The sequence below is a fragment of the Achroia grisella genome, unplaced genomic scaffold (genome assembly GCF_030625045.1).
Source record: "Achroia grisella isolate CSIRO2021 unplaced genomic scaffold, CSIRO_AGI_Agris_v1 utg540, whole genome shotgun sequence".
Lineage (NCBI taxonomy): Eukaryota > Metazoa > Arthropoda > Insecta > Lepidoptera > Pyralidae > Achroia > Achroia grisella.
Window position 1 is genome coordinate 109025 of NW_026712925.1, and position 15527 is coordinate 124551.

General features: G+C 31.8%; 1 protein-coding gene across 1 annotated transcript in view; it reads right to left on the reverse strand.

The window, feature by feature from the left end:
• Nucleotides 1–15527, reverse strand: part of LOC131847605 (protein pellino) — a 65029-nt gene that overhangs the window by 31934 nt on the left and 17568 nt on the right. The window contains exon 3 of the mRNA XM_059197206.1: nucleotides 4670–4901. Coding sequence (XP_059053189.1) covers nucleotides 4670–4901 — 232 coding nt within the window. The remainder of the gene's footprint in view (nucleotides 1–4669; nucleotides 4902–15527) is intronic.

Sequence of the window (15527 nt, forward strand, 5' to 3'; positions counted from 1 at the left end):
TACTGCAGTATGCTACAAATTACGCTGTACTGATTTGTTGTTTCCGCTTGACAGTGAGTCTTTAGGTTGTAGAACGTACCATAATAAAGATATCGATCTCCCGTACTTCTATCTTAAAAACAGAATAGTTTGAAGTAAAGCTTGTATTATACATACAGCGGAATTATAGATCCATCTCTTTTTAGAGTCGTATGAAAAAGGTTACGAAAATCCGAAATTACTAATTTTTTATCTATTCATATCGAATTATGCACATATATCTACCATTATTTATATTATCTATAATCAATAAAATAGAAAGGTTTTCAAGTTAATTGATGTTTTGTCTAACTGTCCTTCGTTTTTATTATATACAAGGAACAATGGACCGAGATAGTCCATTCTTAAACGAAGAAACCAATTTTAAATTCTAATAGCACTTTATGCAAAATGCAGTAATCTAGGTCAACTATACACTCTCGTAGAGAGTATGAACACATTTGTTTGAAACAATAGCCAACTTACATGGTTTAATAAATATTAATTCTACTTTATATCATTCCGTCCTAACAAATATTAAGATTTTGTAAATAACTATAAGTACTTTGATCAAAAAATAATATCCGATTTAGTATAAAAAGTATTGATTGAGAAAAATAGTATAAAATTCATTCTAAATTGACAAAATACTTTTATCCATCTTCATCGTCTTCGTTTTTGAAATCAGTTGAAAAATACTAATAATAAAGAATCTATTCTTAATAATTTCATACAAGGGATGTAAATGACTTTTATAATGTTCAAAATAACATGCACTATCGGCAGCATTCTGCCGCGTGTGCATTCATTATCTCTATGAAATTAGATAATTCTACTATTGTATTGTCATTAACATAATCATATATATTTTATGTTAACATTGTGGCCGGTCAGTGGGTCGTTAGCCGGCGAGGGCTAGGGCGGAGGCGTGGACCATTCATCAAAGTAAGATGCGCTATACATACAATGTATACCTACTAGAGCCCATATATTTAAATACCGGCCCAGATCTTAAGGTCAATAGCCGTCGAGGCCATAGCAGTTATAATTGAATACTGGATATATTAAAATTGAACAATAAATTTCAAGTATCTGCTATGTCAGTTATATACCTATTTTGTGGTACTGAGTAATTTATGTTTATAGTATTAAAGAACAAAGAAAAGGTAACCACACTGATATTATAATTTCGAAAGTGTGTTTATTTGTTAGTTACCTTTTCGCTACAAAACGGCTTAACAGATCTTAATTAAATTTGACGTGAAGAGAGATTGTTTTACGCGGACGGATCATACGGATCATCTTTTATACTATAACAAAAAATATTTGGAATGGTGGAAATGAAATTTTGGGGATGAAAGTTTGACTAAATAGTATACGAAGTCGCAAGTAACTCAAGTTTGAAGATGAATCGTTTTATTTTATACATCAAAACTAAAATCTCCTGAATAATACTATTAGGTGGTATTTTTTTTTTGTCACTTATACTTATTTTAACACAATAACATGAAAGAAATAGATAAAACAAGTCAGTAACCAAAACATTTTTAGGTTTATTGGCGGTTTAGCGTTCAAATGAAAAGAGGGTTACTATATTAGTATTTAATGTATTAAGATTTATTTACTTTTTAGAGACTCTTTTTAAGCAGGTCGAAAAGAAGAAGAGTCCTACTATAGTCTAATCGAATTTCAGTGATACGGAATTTGTTGATGTTTTCTTCAGGATTTTTCCAGTCATAATGAGACGTAATAAATGTATGTATAATGTAAGTATTTAATTTGTTTCTGTATGAAATTATGAACCTTTCATGATTGCCATCAGCCTAGCAGACTAAAATATAGAACAGTGAAAGTTAAAAAGAGATGGCATCACAGTTACGTTATTATCTTTTTTCATTGCTATTATTATGACATTTTGTATAACAAACGACAAGTATTAACAATAAACTTGTATACGGTGCAAATACTCCAAGTTTGGGATAACTAATAATGTGATAATTAAGATGTTTCTGTAAATCCACACATATAGAAAACAAATAAACATATTAATACAAAATATTTATAATGCGTGCAGGGAATGAAGCCACGACTATTAGATGATGATGCAATGTGTTAAACACTATACCAGCATGGTCGTCAAAAATACAATAAAAAACAGTTTCTTTGGCAACAAAATTTGACAGTTGCCAACTCTATTTCAGACACAGTTACGGAACGTGAACATAATAATAACAAAATCCCGTCAATTTGGCAAACAATGACTACAAGAACACTATGTTGGGCGCGCATCCGTCCTACCGTACTAATGGTATAAATAAATATTTGTGTGTTTATGATAGCGTCTATGTGTATATTGGTGCACTTGTGGTTAGTAGAGGCAACAATGAAGTGGCGTCGAATGAACAGGATGTGTGGAGCAGTGCGACGACCGCGGCGGCAACGAACTTGGTCCCCATAGGAATTAAAGCGCGTATTCATTAAGGAACAATGTCCTGAAACTCGATACTCAGAAAAACGTGTACACAAATAACATATGTAAATACATATTTACATTACAGATACAAAATCTTCGATAACTACAGGATGCATTTACTTGCGTAAATTTTCTAACCTACTTGAGCAATCCCGTCATACAGAAATAAATCATGTCAGCGCGCGTCCTACGCGTTTCCGAATTCGATACTAAAAATCTGATACGACACCATTACTTGCGACGTACGGTGAATACGGAAATGATCTGTTATTACATGACTAGGTGTTTATTTGCTTTTTATAGATTAGGGTCGTTGTCACTGGCATGCTCCACGTTATAGGCACAGGACCAACGCATTGTCTCACTACGGGGGGCACTAACCCATGTGCGCCGATTAGATATGGACGACTACGCCGGCACCAGACGACGACAAAGCGTAAACACGCGCCATATTGTATACACCGCAAATAAACAAATATGTACCAAGTATCAAAAGCAGAGAACACACTGCGGACATTTGTGTTACCGTTAATTCTGAATATGAAACGGACATAACAAATTGATCCGGTCCTGTAACAATAATCAATGAATCGTACTATCGTATTCTACATATCAGACGATTCCATCAGAAGGCACATGATCGCTAGGCATTTTGGCAAGAAACCAATGTTTTGTCTTGGCACTAAAAATTGCGGTACGAAAAGAAAACAAATTAATAAAACGTATATCTACAATATATTTATAAATATAAAGCAAAATAAAAAGTATATAACTGTCTATAAAAGAAGAAGTATCCAAGAGGCAAGGACTTCCGCAATCCGCCTATTGCAACTTTTCAATTTCAGAGGTCATATATATATATGCATCAAAATATTTACACGTTTTGGTATAGAGTGTGTGTAGCATGTATAACAACAGAAATTTATCTCAGATACTAGACTCATTACACCATAAAGATAACAACGCATCATGAACATACATTGTATATTCACATTGGTGTTATTCATCTCTAGTACCTAGTAGGTCGTCAACTTGTTTATCACTTTCAGTTTTCTCGTAAAAAAACTAATATAAATATTTACATCGCAAAGACGCTACATACAAATAAAATTTTGTCACTATTGCCTAATCTAACTAAGCTTATCTAACGTGACAGAAATATGAAAATCGAATACCAAAGCAAAAATAAATGTTAATAATACAATTATATTGAAGAGAGTGTAGTTCCTGCATATACTTTATACCAATTTTATATTTTAAAATATTTGAACATTTGTTATTGCTACATTGTTTAAATGTTTTGTAGTGCGAGCAAACATCTACCGTCTGATAAACATGTTCAAAGAGAAGAACTCGGTGATATAATTTCAAAGGTATGGAAAGATTCCCACTATCTTAAAATGTCGCAAGCAACACATTGTTTCCGATAACGATATTATCAAAACAAAGATCCCCTTAAATATGTGGCCCTCTAAAATATGCGTAACATTTATTAAAATTATATAATTCAGAAACTTCGCATTATTAAAACGGATATCTAACGACCAGTCATAACGTCACAAGCGACTTGGAAAACCCATATTTCCATACCTACAAAGTTGCCGGACAACTGCGAGAATAAATCCTGTTGGTACCATGAGTATTGTCACGTAGGTTTATTTTTTTTAATGGTTCGCCCATATGGATGGAATGATATACGCGCCTAAGCTAGTAGTATAAGCTAGCGGAGGTAGTGGAGTATGATAGGGTGTTTCATGAAGTTAGGTCAAATAACCCATCAACTCAATAAATTAAGTACGATGATTGTTGGATACAACTAAGGGAGATCGAGTGATTCTGACTGTTGTAGACAACTAATGTTCCATAATGTCAAAATAATGAAAGTGTGAATTATACATAATTGAATGTTGTAGTATGAACATATATGTTAATGGGAAATGCATTAGAAGTTTATAATAGTAAAATATTGTATAATGACTCCTATTTCATATGGGCCTGTGAACTGGCGGCATCGTCGCGTCGTAAAAGCAACACTTGACATGCCTTCATTTTACTAGGTATAGGTACATATTTCAGTCAATCCAACATTGCTAGGAAGAGCCCACTGTCGCCTGTCGTATTATTAGTATTATTTCCAGAGGATTTGTACACAATTGTAACTACTTAATATAATCTTACCTGGAACATATCTGTGTCGGGATCCTCCGTGTACTCCACAATGACGGCCTGGTTGCGGTTCAATGTGTACGAGATAGAGTGCTGGCTAGCATCGAGGATAGCCTTGCTACTGTGTGGTGTCTTCACTACATAGTGCTTTGAACGTCGTACGCCATTGGCGACCGGCCGTCGGTACAGCACGAACTTGCTGCGCCGTCGACCACGCTCGCCTGACGGCAGTGCTCCATTGTATCTGTTAACAATTTATTATATTGTTAGTCATACAGTATTTTCATTGGATAATGAGGGTGTGCCAATCAAATATATATATTTGATGCTACAGTATAATGATAAAATTAGTTATATCAGTTAATATCAGAGTCACAAGGAATTGACTAATTTACAAACTCATGGATATTGACCCGACATGATACATTGTTAGCATGGATCTAGTCGTTAGTTCTCTTAACTAACAATCTTCTCCCCACGGGCAGTCATAAAGCCCTTATGGCAAACTTAAAATCAAACGGAATGAATTTTGGGGCAATACAATTGAAAATCAAATCAATGGCACAATAAGTAATATTCTGCGTATGTGCGTATAGGGCAACTATTGTAATACACTTAATTAAAACAACTGGATATTTTCTTTTTATCCTTATCTATTGCAAAATTATGCAAGTATAAATACATTAATCTGTAACTATATAATTGCATGGATTCAATAATAATCACTGATGGGAATGTTAACTTCCGTGAGAAACAATATAAACAATGAAGTATGAACAAGTCGCGGCATTGATTTTGTATAGATATTTAGCATGTCAGAAAAATCCAGTATACCTTTGTAGATCCGGCTATATGTTTATAAAGTACCTAAGTACACAAGTGTATACTTCAAATTATTGATATATTCTTATGTATACACAATTTACATAGGTATTACCTACTTACTTATTTCATGGTATTAAAAATCATTAATTTATGATATATTTCATTAAATATATTCATTAGCAGTAACTCTTTTGCTTTCAACATTTTATATAGCGACTACTATTTCCTCTTAACCTTGCCTATTTACAATCACGCTGGAAGAAAACTTTTATGCGATTAATCTACTCTAGGTACTGTCTAGCTGTTTTCCTCCATAAAATAAATTAATAAATGAATTAAGTATAAAATATATAAACTTGTATAAACTGTAGTACATCGGTATGTTTAAAATAACACAATCTAATCAGAAAGTTCGCAATATTATTAAAACAATAATAATAGTATTACTACTGAGGTGTTACCGCGTCATAACAAGAAAACGGACAATGTGTGGCGGATTCGCATGGGAAGCTGCACAAGTGCAACCTTTGTTCTGTTATGTTATTGTATAACACGTCGTAACGTTATGTTCTGTGACATAATGAGAATTCACACCATTTTGATATTTCTATTACACTATTATTGTGATTCTTACTACCCGCTCACGCCTCTGCGAACGTCGATCTATCTGACTTTTAGTTCACGAAATCGTATGAATAGAAAAAGTAAAGTATTCATACTAGTTTTGGAGGAAATAACGGAATTAAGAGATTGCTTAAATAATTCAAAGATTGATTGGGATTTATTGATACTAATATTAATGATATTAAGGTTTTTGTTATGATGAAAGTAAAATCCGGGAACACCGCGCTAACTGAACAATTTCTGACTGATTGATTCATCATCATTCAACATTATTCCAATTCCATCATTCATATTATCCAATGTATAATATATATTATGTTAACAATAAATGGAACGCACATAAAAACTTAAATTTTTCATGCGTAAAATAATCAAGAAAGTTAAAACGAAGCTTGAAGTTAAACATTTTCAAATTCAAATTTTCAATTATTTGGTGCATTATATGATATCCGTAATATACAGAAGTCATTGTTATTTGTACTGTACTTCTGTATGGGGATCACTGAGTATAACAGTTATCTTAATAAATAATTACTTAAATATAATAGTATTAATCAATCACAAACTAATAAATGCCAAGGGTAACTTTCTCAAGTTCACCTCGACATCTGACCCTTATTAGCTCCGTGAAACACATTTTTGTGGAACAAACCGATTTTATTAAGAAAGCAAATATTTAGGGCTCGATTTCTCAATTCCATGTGAAATCAATTGCCTACCTTATTATTTATGAGGCCATTTAGGTTAAAACATCCAAGATAGAGGCAAAGTCCTTAGAGAAATTATGTTCGAGCAATAAAACTGATAAATTGGGTGAAAGCACTGATGCTCACAATGCATAGTGGTACGGAAACATTGAATGATGTTTTCAACCCACTGCCAAAGGAGGTTCTTAATTTCACGGTACTTATTTTTTGTGTGTTTGTTTATTTTGGAGACAAAGAAGTATATATATATAATATATAACTACTTATATTTGCATTTATACATGTGTCAAATGTGAATTTTAACAGCCATAACAAAGAATTAAATATTCACAGAGGATTCTAATATTACTTTTAAGTGCACTTTTTGACCTTTATAAAATGCTACTTCACGAAAAGTGACGGGATTTCGATTATTTGTTATGTGATAAACGGTAGTAAACAAAGACAACAATAGCTTAGTGTGATTTTGATAACCAATATAGACCAAACGAAGATTTTTAATGTAACTTTGTATTTATGCACGTACTAAATCACCTTGATATACTTATTTGCAGTATTTACTGCAAACTACGCATCAATGTATGGATAAAACGTACGATAAGACAACCTCGAAGTCATAAACAAGATAATCGGTCATCAAACTACTACGACTTGAGATATATTAGACTTTCAGAAAATAATGAGAATATACCATTTATTAAAATTAATTGGTATCAAATTATTGAATCGACCGTTTATTATCTAAATTTAATTCACAAAATAATGGCGTATGTAATACTTATTCGCTCTTTTGGTAAGCTACTGAAAATCTGTGTTTTGCTCGTTTAATAAGTCAATCACTAATTGTAAGTAGCAAACCTTTCATATCCCTGTAGCACCTATTTTTTTTTAATAGTGATTGTTTACATTTTACGTGTATAAATTAAAAAATATGTGTTGTTGTGTGTGTTTTTTAACATTCTTACACGTATTTCTTTGTTGCATAAATGTGTCTCGGTGTATATGAATAGATATTTTTTTATATATCTAATTAGTATCTTAAACTTCCGCGAAATATGTTTCTTAAACAACATTTACAAGTTTATCTTTTTTTTTCAACTATGTACCTTATTTAAGAGTATTAAACCGTAAAAACGTCCATAGACCGTAATCGTTCCCTTTCATAAAACCGTATATTACTGCCTTATTCATAAAAAGTGTACACATTTCAGTGTAATTGAATTAAGGCACCATGGAGTAATTTTACGTAACTACTGAAGCCTTCACAACGTTGGGTCGATGTCTCCCATAGTACTTATTGTATGGAACACATCGATCCAAACAACGTCGTGGTAAAAGTAAGCCTATACGTTTAAGCTTTAGATTATAAAGCTCAAATGTATGTGTTTATTTTACACAATATAGTAAATATTTTTTCCGATCTTTTTCAAGTAACTCTGTCTGTAGAGTTATTCTCTCATAACGAATTAATAATATTTTCAAACCATAATACAATAATCATAATATATCTATATACTGTTGCAATACCTACACAAATAAAATACTACGAATAGAGAACTTCCTACTTATGGCAGTCAGTTATAGGATTTACCGAGGTAGACTTAGTATAACATGATTTGAGTCGTCAGTCTATTTCAACGTCAAGCATCTGGCTATGTAAGATATATTTTACATGTAAAATTACAGGGCACAGAAGCATAACATCACACCCCTAGAACATAACATAACATAACGCCTTGAATAGCAACGCATGAATAGCAAGGTCGTACATGCGAATGTGATTTCTATGGTGTTGTTCATGTATTTATGCAAGGCGATGATTCTCACGTACCATCAGGTGGACCGTTTTCATTACAATTATATAAAAAAGAAATGTTGCGACCTTTACTTACTCTATGCTTTAATTTAACAACGGGAGATCTTTTCATGTTTACAACCAGTCGGGCAATGTATAAATTTAACGTCACATTTTACGAAGGTGTGGAGTTAATAACATGTTTCTCTAAAAAAACAACTGTCTACATAATATACGTATTATTTATCATTATCATATATATATTAACAATACATAATAGTTAATTCATCTGACACTTCCAGAAATTCCTCAGAAGAAGAAAAAACATGTTGGATAGACGAACAATAATATTATGAACTTACAAAGGTTGGGTAGTATCATTGATTCATAATGAATAAAATAATTCTAATTTTATTTATTTAATTATTCTAAAAAACAATCTTGTAAGTTGACTTTTATAAAGTATTGTTTTATTGTATTAACTTAAAGCGAAAAAATGATTTATTTCATTCAAAACCAAATCATTCAATACCTTAATTTAGATTAGTCTGCTCATACATGCCATATAAATAATTCCAAGCAGAAAATATTATACAGTTTTATTCACTTCAAATAAAGTTCAAAATATATTAATCATATATTTGCTCATCCCTATAACATGCACGATATTGTGTACACATATTCCATATAACAGGATTGGCTTGCATTACTGCTTTGCATCGAGGATGGGGATTTAGGGATTATGTTAGACAAGAAATGTAACACATTTTGAACCTTATTTATGTGAAGTTGAAATACGAGCAGGATTTCGTATAATTTAGTTCTATTAAAAATCTATTATGATATTTAGTTATTTTTTGGTAGGTAGTCTCCGTTTCCTTATATTCTATTAAATCCGGTTATTTTAATGTAATATGTAAAATATATAATAGAAATACAAATAAGTATCACTATTTTCCTAGACCATTTTATTTTGTCATATATATAACAACTGATTTATGCTGTTTAATCATGCCTATATTTTTTTTAAATGAACTTTGTACAAGGAAAATAAATAACTGGGTAGCAGTTTAGGAAGAACCTTCCTTTAAGTATGTATATTAATAGCTATTGCAATATAAGCTAAAACAGTTGATATTGGTTTAATTAACAGTTGATTAGCTTTCAACACTTTGTCACGTGGGGACGTCTGCTAAATACTTAACTAAATAAAAACAATAACTGAATTAAAATTTAAGAATAAAACCCTATACCAATACGATTGGCCACCTAGAGGTTAATAAGTAATAGAAAATGTAATACTTCTAATATGAAAGGCTTGTGTCCAGCAGTGAGAAGATAAAAGGAATATAATGATAGCTTTGATGTTTCTTATTCATATCGTATAAATAGTAGATCCCGAATAAAAAAAAATCATTAAGTACTAATCTACCGTACAATCGTATCGCACAGAAGAACCATATCAATAGAATCGATTACTCGACAATTGCAGGCGACTATATAAATATTGACAGCCTCAATAAAACATTCAAATTTTGAAACAGTGGTTCAATGTTCAAATTGAGGAAAGTACGTAGCTAATAAATTATTTCGCTGTTGTGAAAAAGCAATTTCACGCTTTACCGTCTCTGGAACGTCGTCCGTAACCTTACCAATTAAGAAAATCAATTTTAAAGCTGAGGCGGTGCAAAGGCGGTCCCAGGAGCGTTCTAGGCTAACAGATATTGTATTTTTTTTATAGAATAACCTCACAGTACACCTAATATTAAGTCTAACAGACGACTGTTGCCATGCCCATATGACTATTGTCATGTCATTCCAGAAGACTATTGTCATAGCTTACTAATCAACAAATCCCCCAGGTTTTGTTGGTAAGCTACAGAATTACATCATAGATACGAAAGTAACTAAACATTAAATATATTTGTTATGTTTTCACAAGTAAACCGCTAAATGAATTTTGTTAATTTTTGATTTTGTGATCACCTGTGTCGAGATGATAGTAAAATAGTGATATTCAATTATGGCATAAAAGTGAAGAAAACAAGAGATTTGCTGCAATATCTGCGCTTTGACAAATTGTAATCAAAGTCGACTTTAGCAAGAATACACAGGAACGATACTAAAAAAAACATGACAAAAAGCGAATTGGTGACAGAAAGAATGAAAAGACGTAAAAGATGTTTAACAGAAAAACATTATGCCACATTTTCTTAAAACAATAAGATCTAACTTGTTATACGAGAATCTATGCAATAACTAGTGGAAATCGCACTCTCGTTACACATTCGTATATTATTCGTAAATCTTCATCTATTGATGGCAATCATACGACAACAATAAATAATGCATCAGTACAACACCATCTATTATTTACTTAATTCATTACACATATTTCCTTTATATATGTTGATTGTTGACCCTTATTTAAAAACAGATTCTATGAAAATTCATCTAAATTTCTACGTGCCGTTTCTAGTAAAACCTTAATACGCAAATAGATAAACAGACCGCTTTCATCTCGTCACGATTTTATAATTTTAATATATCTGAAGCTAATAAGATATAAATACTTAGTATGCGACTAAAATTAGCACTATGAAACAAAATTATATTGGCAGATTCTTTTGTAAATGTAGCAAACTGTAATCATAAAGCTGCCTCTACTGTAGTCTGCGGTGCTATTGTTTTGTTAAATTAACTTATTTTGAGTATTCTTATGAATCAACTTCGTAATTTTGTTTAATAAAATTCAACCCTATAAGTATGAATCCTAACATTTAAACAGTTAGCAGTCAATTATTTCGGCTATCATCCGTCACACGCATTCGCGCACTGCTTCCGGACCGCTGTCTACAGTAAGACCACTTCCTGATCGTTAGTAAGTCGCTATATAACTACTTTTCGACTGTTTGTTTTACACGCGAAAACGTATTTCGGTATTTATTAAAGTTTCGGGCTTTAACAATAACACAAACTGAAAGAGGCAGTATAATTTATAATACTATTCATAAATGTTACATAGTTTTTTAAATGTATGATTTTATTCTATTAGCCTTTATTTAATAACTTTGCTGCTGATAAATTCTATTATTAAAACATAAATATTAAATATTATAACATATCACTGACTAAAGTATTTAAGTATTATACTCAGAAACAGCTATAATTTTAGTAGGTCATATTTTCAGCCAATGTACCTACTGGCAAAACTGAAATTAAAGCGATATTCCAATTTTACATATAAATTCATCCTTGGCGAAGATTATATCAAACGTTACGTTAAGGTAACGTTTTACTGTAAATTGTGCATAGATTTTTGCAAGAACCCCTAATTCAATTAGCGCTGCGGCGCAACCATTAGTGGGGCGAAACTTTACAGTCGTGTAGGACTGTAAGTTTCGCCCATTTAATACATATATTTCATTGCTTTGTATAGAGTTACGATGCACATCAGGAATGTGTCATGGATAATAACGGAATTGTAGGTATTCGGTAAAACAAATTGCACTGGATCAATACAGATCATGTACCGTAAGACACCGCACCGACAATGCAGGAAGCGACCAAACTATGCAATGCACGTAAAATAACTTGCGTAATACCTGTTATAAAACTACTATACAAACGAATGCAATAAAAGTAACTCGTAACATCATTTTACAACGGACGTCCTAAATGAGAACTTATTATAAATAGCTTGTAGTTACGATGAGGCGTTGGGTAATCAGTTCAGTGCGTTAACATCTTAATAATAGACAAATAGGTCTCTGCACAGTACTAATCGGACTTTGAAATACCTACATAGCATTATTATTCTAAGGACGTATATTCTGTAGTGGAAATTATCTTATAATTTCATATTCATTAAGGTATTGACAACAAAATCTATGAGATAGTAATAGCTAAAATATTTCAATGTATAGCATATGGTACAACACTGTACTAATGCGGCGATTATTACATTATAAAATATTGGATCATATCTGTTTTCATCTGCGAAGCCTAATTGATAAATACCCAAACTATAAATACTACAATATAAGACGTTAACAAAAAATGTACCTAATTCATATGTAATTGTCAAGTTCTTAAAACAATGACCTATATTTGATAATATTATGTGTAAAATTTACGTCAATCATTATCAAATGTCAAAACCACACACGTAAATAGTCGATTCTTATCGTAAACTTTGCATAAACAATAAATATATTTAAGATACTTAATTACGTAAATTTTATTATGTATATACATATGAAAATCATTAAAACAACATCCGTACACTGAAAATAGCCACCAAATAAAATAATTGTATAGAAAATAAGGAAAATATAGGAAAAAAGTAATTCCGTATCGGTTAAGCCACTTATTGTAGATAAACCGTAGGTTGAGTTAATAACAAAAGATGAGTGGACAACCCCGACTTATTAAAGGATCAATTATATCAGTGTCAATCTTTATCGTCGGAATAAGAGATTAGGGTTGATTGACCCAAATAAATATATGCAGCACGAAAATAACAACTCACCAGCCTGCGGCGTATGTGGAGTAAATTGGCAGAACGTGACTACATCGAGGAGATTAAGACTTGATCATGACCCCCAGCTACGAGTTGCGTGTAAACGAGAAATCGAGTTTTGTGGTCAATCGATCTTGTGCTAAATACAAGAATGGAATTGTGTTAGGCAGAGTGTTTACAGTGGATTCTCAACAAAAGATTAATACCATTTTATATTAATAGAAAACGGGAAATAATATCAAGATGCTTAGAGATAGAGAAAATTATTGACATATGAGTAAGACTGATCTGGCTGACGTTAATTGACGTTAATTAATAGACTACACTCTTCAATTTCAACATGAGAAGTGTTTGTATAAATAATATTTTTGCAAATTGTAAAATATTACGTCGCTATATCATGTCTGTTTAAGTGTACCTGTTATACCACAGCTTAACCTTTCTCTCACACACCTAGGATTTAAAGTAATCCCTGCCTACTCAGCATTCATAATTTATATAAAACACTCTTAAGCAAATTTTCACGCTTCTAAAGACTACAGTTACGAACCGTGCATTTATTTCTGAAGGGATCAATTTCGTTAAATTTAATAAAGTTATTCATGGAACCGATTTTTTAGTATGTGTAGTAGGTATCTACATCATATCTTCGCTAACTTTACACCCATTTCTGTTCTTTTTTACATTCAATATGATCTATTCATTATGTTTGTTCCATAACGTTTATTACCACAAAATAATATTCAATGTTCTAAAGTTAGAAAGTGAAATCGCGAAGTTAAGATATCCTATGTCCCTTTTCAAAACAACTCCAAATAAGGACATGACGCTATAGAATGTATTCCTCAAAAGGAGCCCGCATGATAAGCGATCGTGCAGATTATGTATACAAAAACATGACGTTATGACATCACTTAGATCATTTTATGGATGAAGAACTCATAGATTGAACGACTATTACAAAAATGATACAAGTACTTATTTAAGAATATTACTATTTTGGGTAATCAAAGAACGTATCTGATGGACTTATATGTATACAGGATAAGTTACAATAAAATTTCCAGGTATAGCTGTTTTATAGAATGGTCCATTTTAATGAGTCTTTGTTTATTAAATAGTTACTATATCTTACAGTGCAACTGAATTTTAAAATATTCAAAGTCCTAATTACCCTTGTTTTCTATGTCTTATATAAAACTCATCTCACTATAAATTCAAACACCGTTTATATAACATGTTCTAATCCCCCGACATCATTCTATATTTTCTCGGAGGTGTCATTGTCAATTAGCAAGAATAGAACTCACGACCACAAAACTTCATCTGATTCGGTAATAAATCACCAACTCAATAATATAATCGTTTTTCTATCTAAGGATCTCTTTTGTTAGTTTAATGTTAATTGGATCGTAGCAAAGACACGATCTTACTTTTGTTATGATATAAAATGCAAATTTAGCAATTTGCATAGAACTATAGCTGTTATTATATAGCTAATTATTCCGAAAACGTATGGTGTATTTTAGTGTATCTGCTCTTCCGTATAAACTATCATATAAAAAAACATCATAATAGCAATGTAACTCCAAATACCTGGTTTAGAAGAAATGTCGATTTGTTGTTGATCGAAAAGTGTGATGTTCGAAATAAAACAACAACCGACAAAATGTATCTTATCTGATTAGTTTAACGACAGATTATATTTTGGTTTGATAACAAGAAACGTGTAATATTGAATTTACAATAGTAATTGATCGTTTCTCTCGTGTATCATACAATCACATTCAAAGTCAAACTTGTACAAAATCCGCGTGGGTACAGACATCTGTTCATGTGTAATATAAGGTCAATGAAATTACAGGACACCGAAGCAGACTGGGCAAACTCCCCGAACGGCAACACATAAGTGATACGAGCATCACATGTATGATAACGTGATGCCCTAGTACTGTTCATGTTTATATGCAACGGTTACCATTTGCCATCGAATAATCCATCCAAAAGCATCAGCCGTATCTTGATTGATACCAACACTTAAGCTTTAGTGATCACAAATCCTGCATTGCATAAAAGCTGTATCTCGCGACTTGGATCACATGAAATATGATAAATAGCATTATGTGATTACCCGGGTTATGGATGATTTGTACGAAATTTCTTTCAATACCGTTAAGCCATCTAAGCGTGTCTGAGTAATAAACATTCAACCTATAAAAATAATAAACCTTAAATAGTAGAATTGTTTTAAACATCTCATATCATGTTTACACAATATAAAACAAAGTCGTCGCCGTTATCTGTATGCTCAGATCATTTAAACTAAGTAACTGATTGTAATGCACTTTTAGCAATAGATAGAGCGATTAAAAAAAAAGATAATATGTATAATAGTAA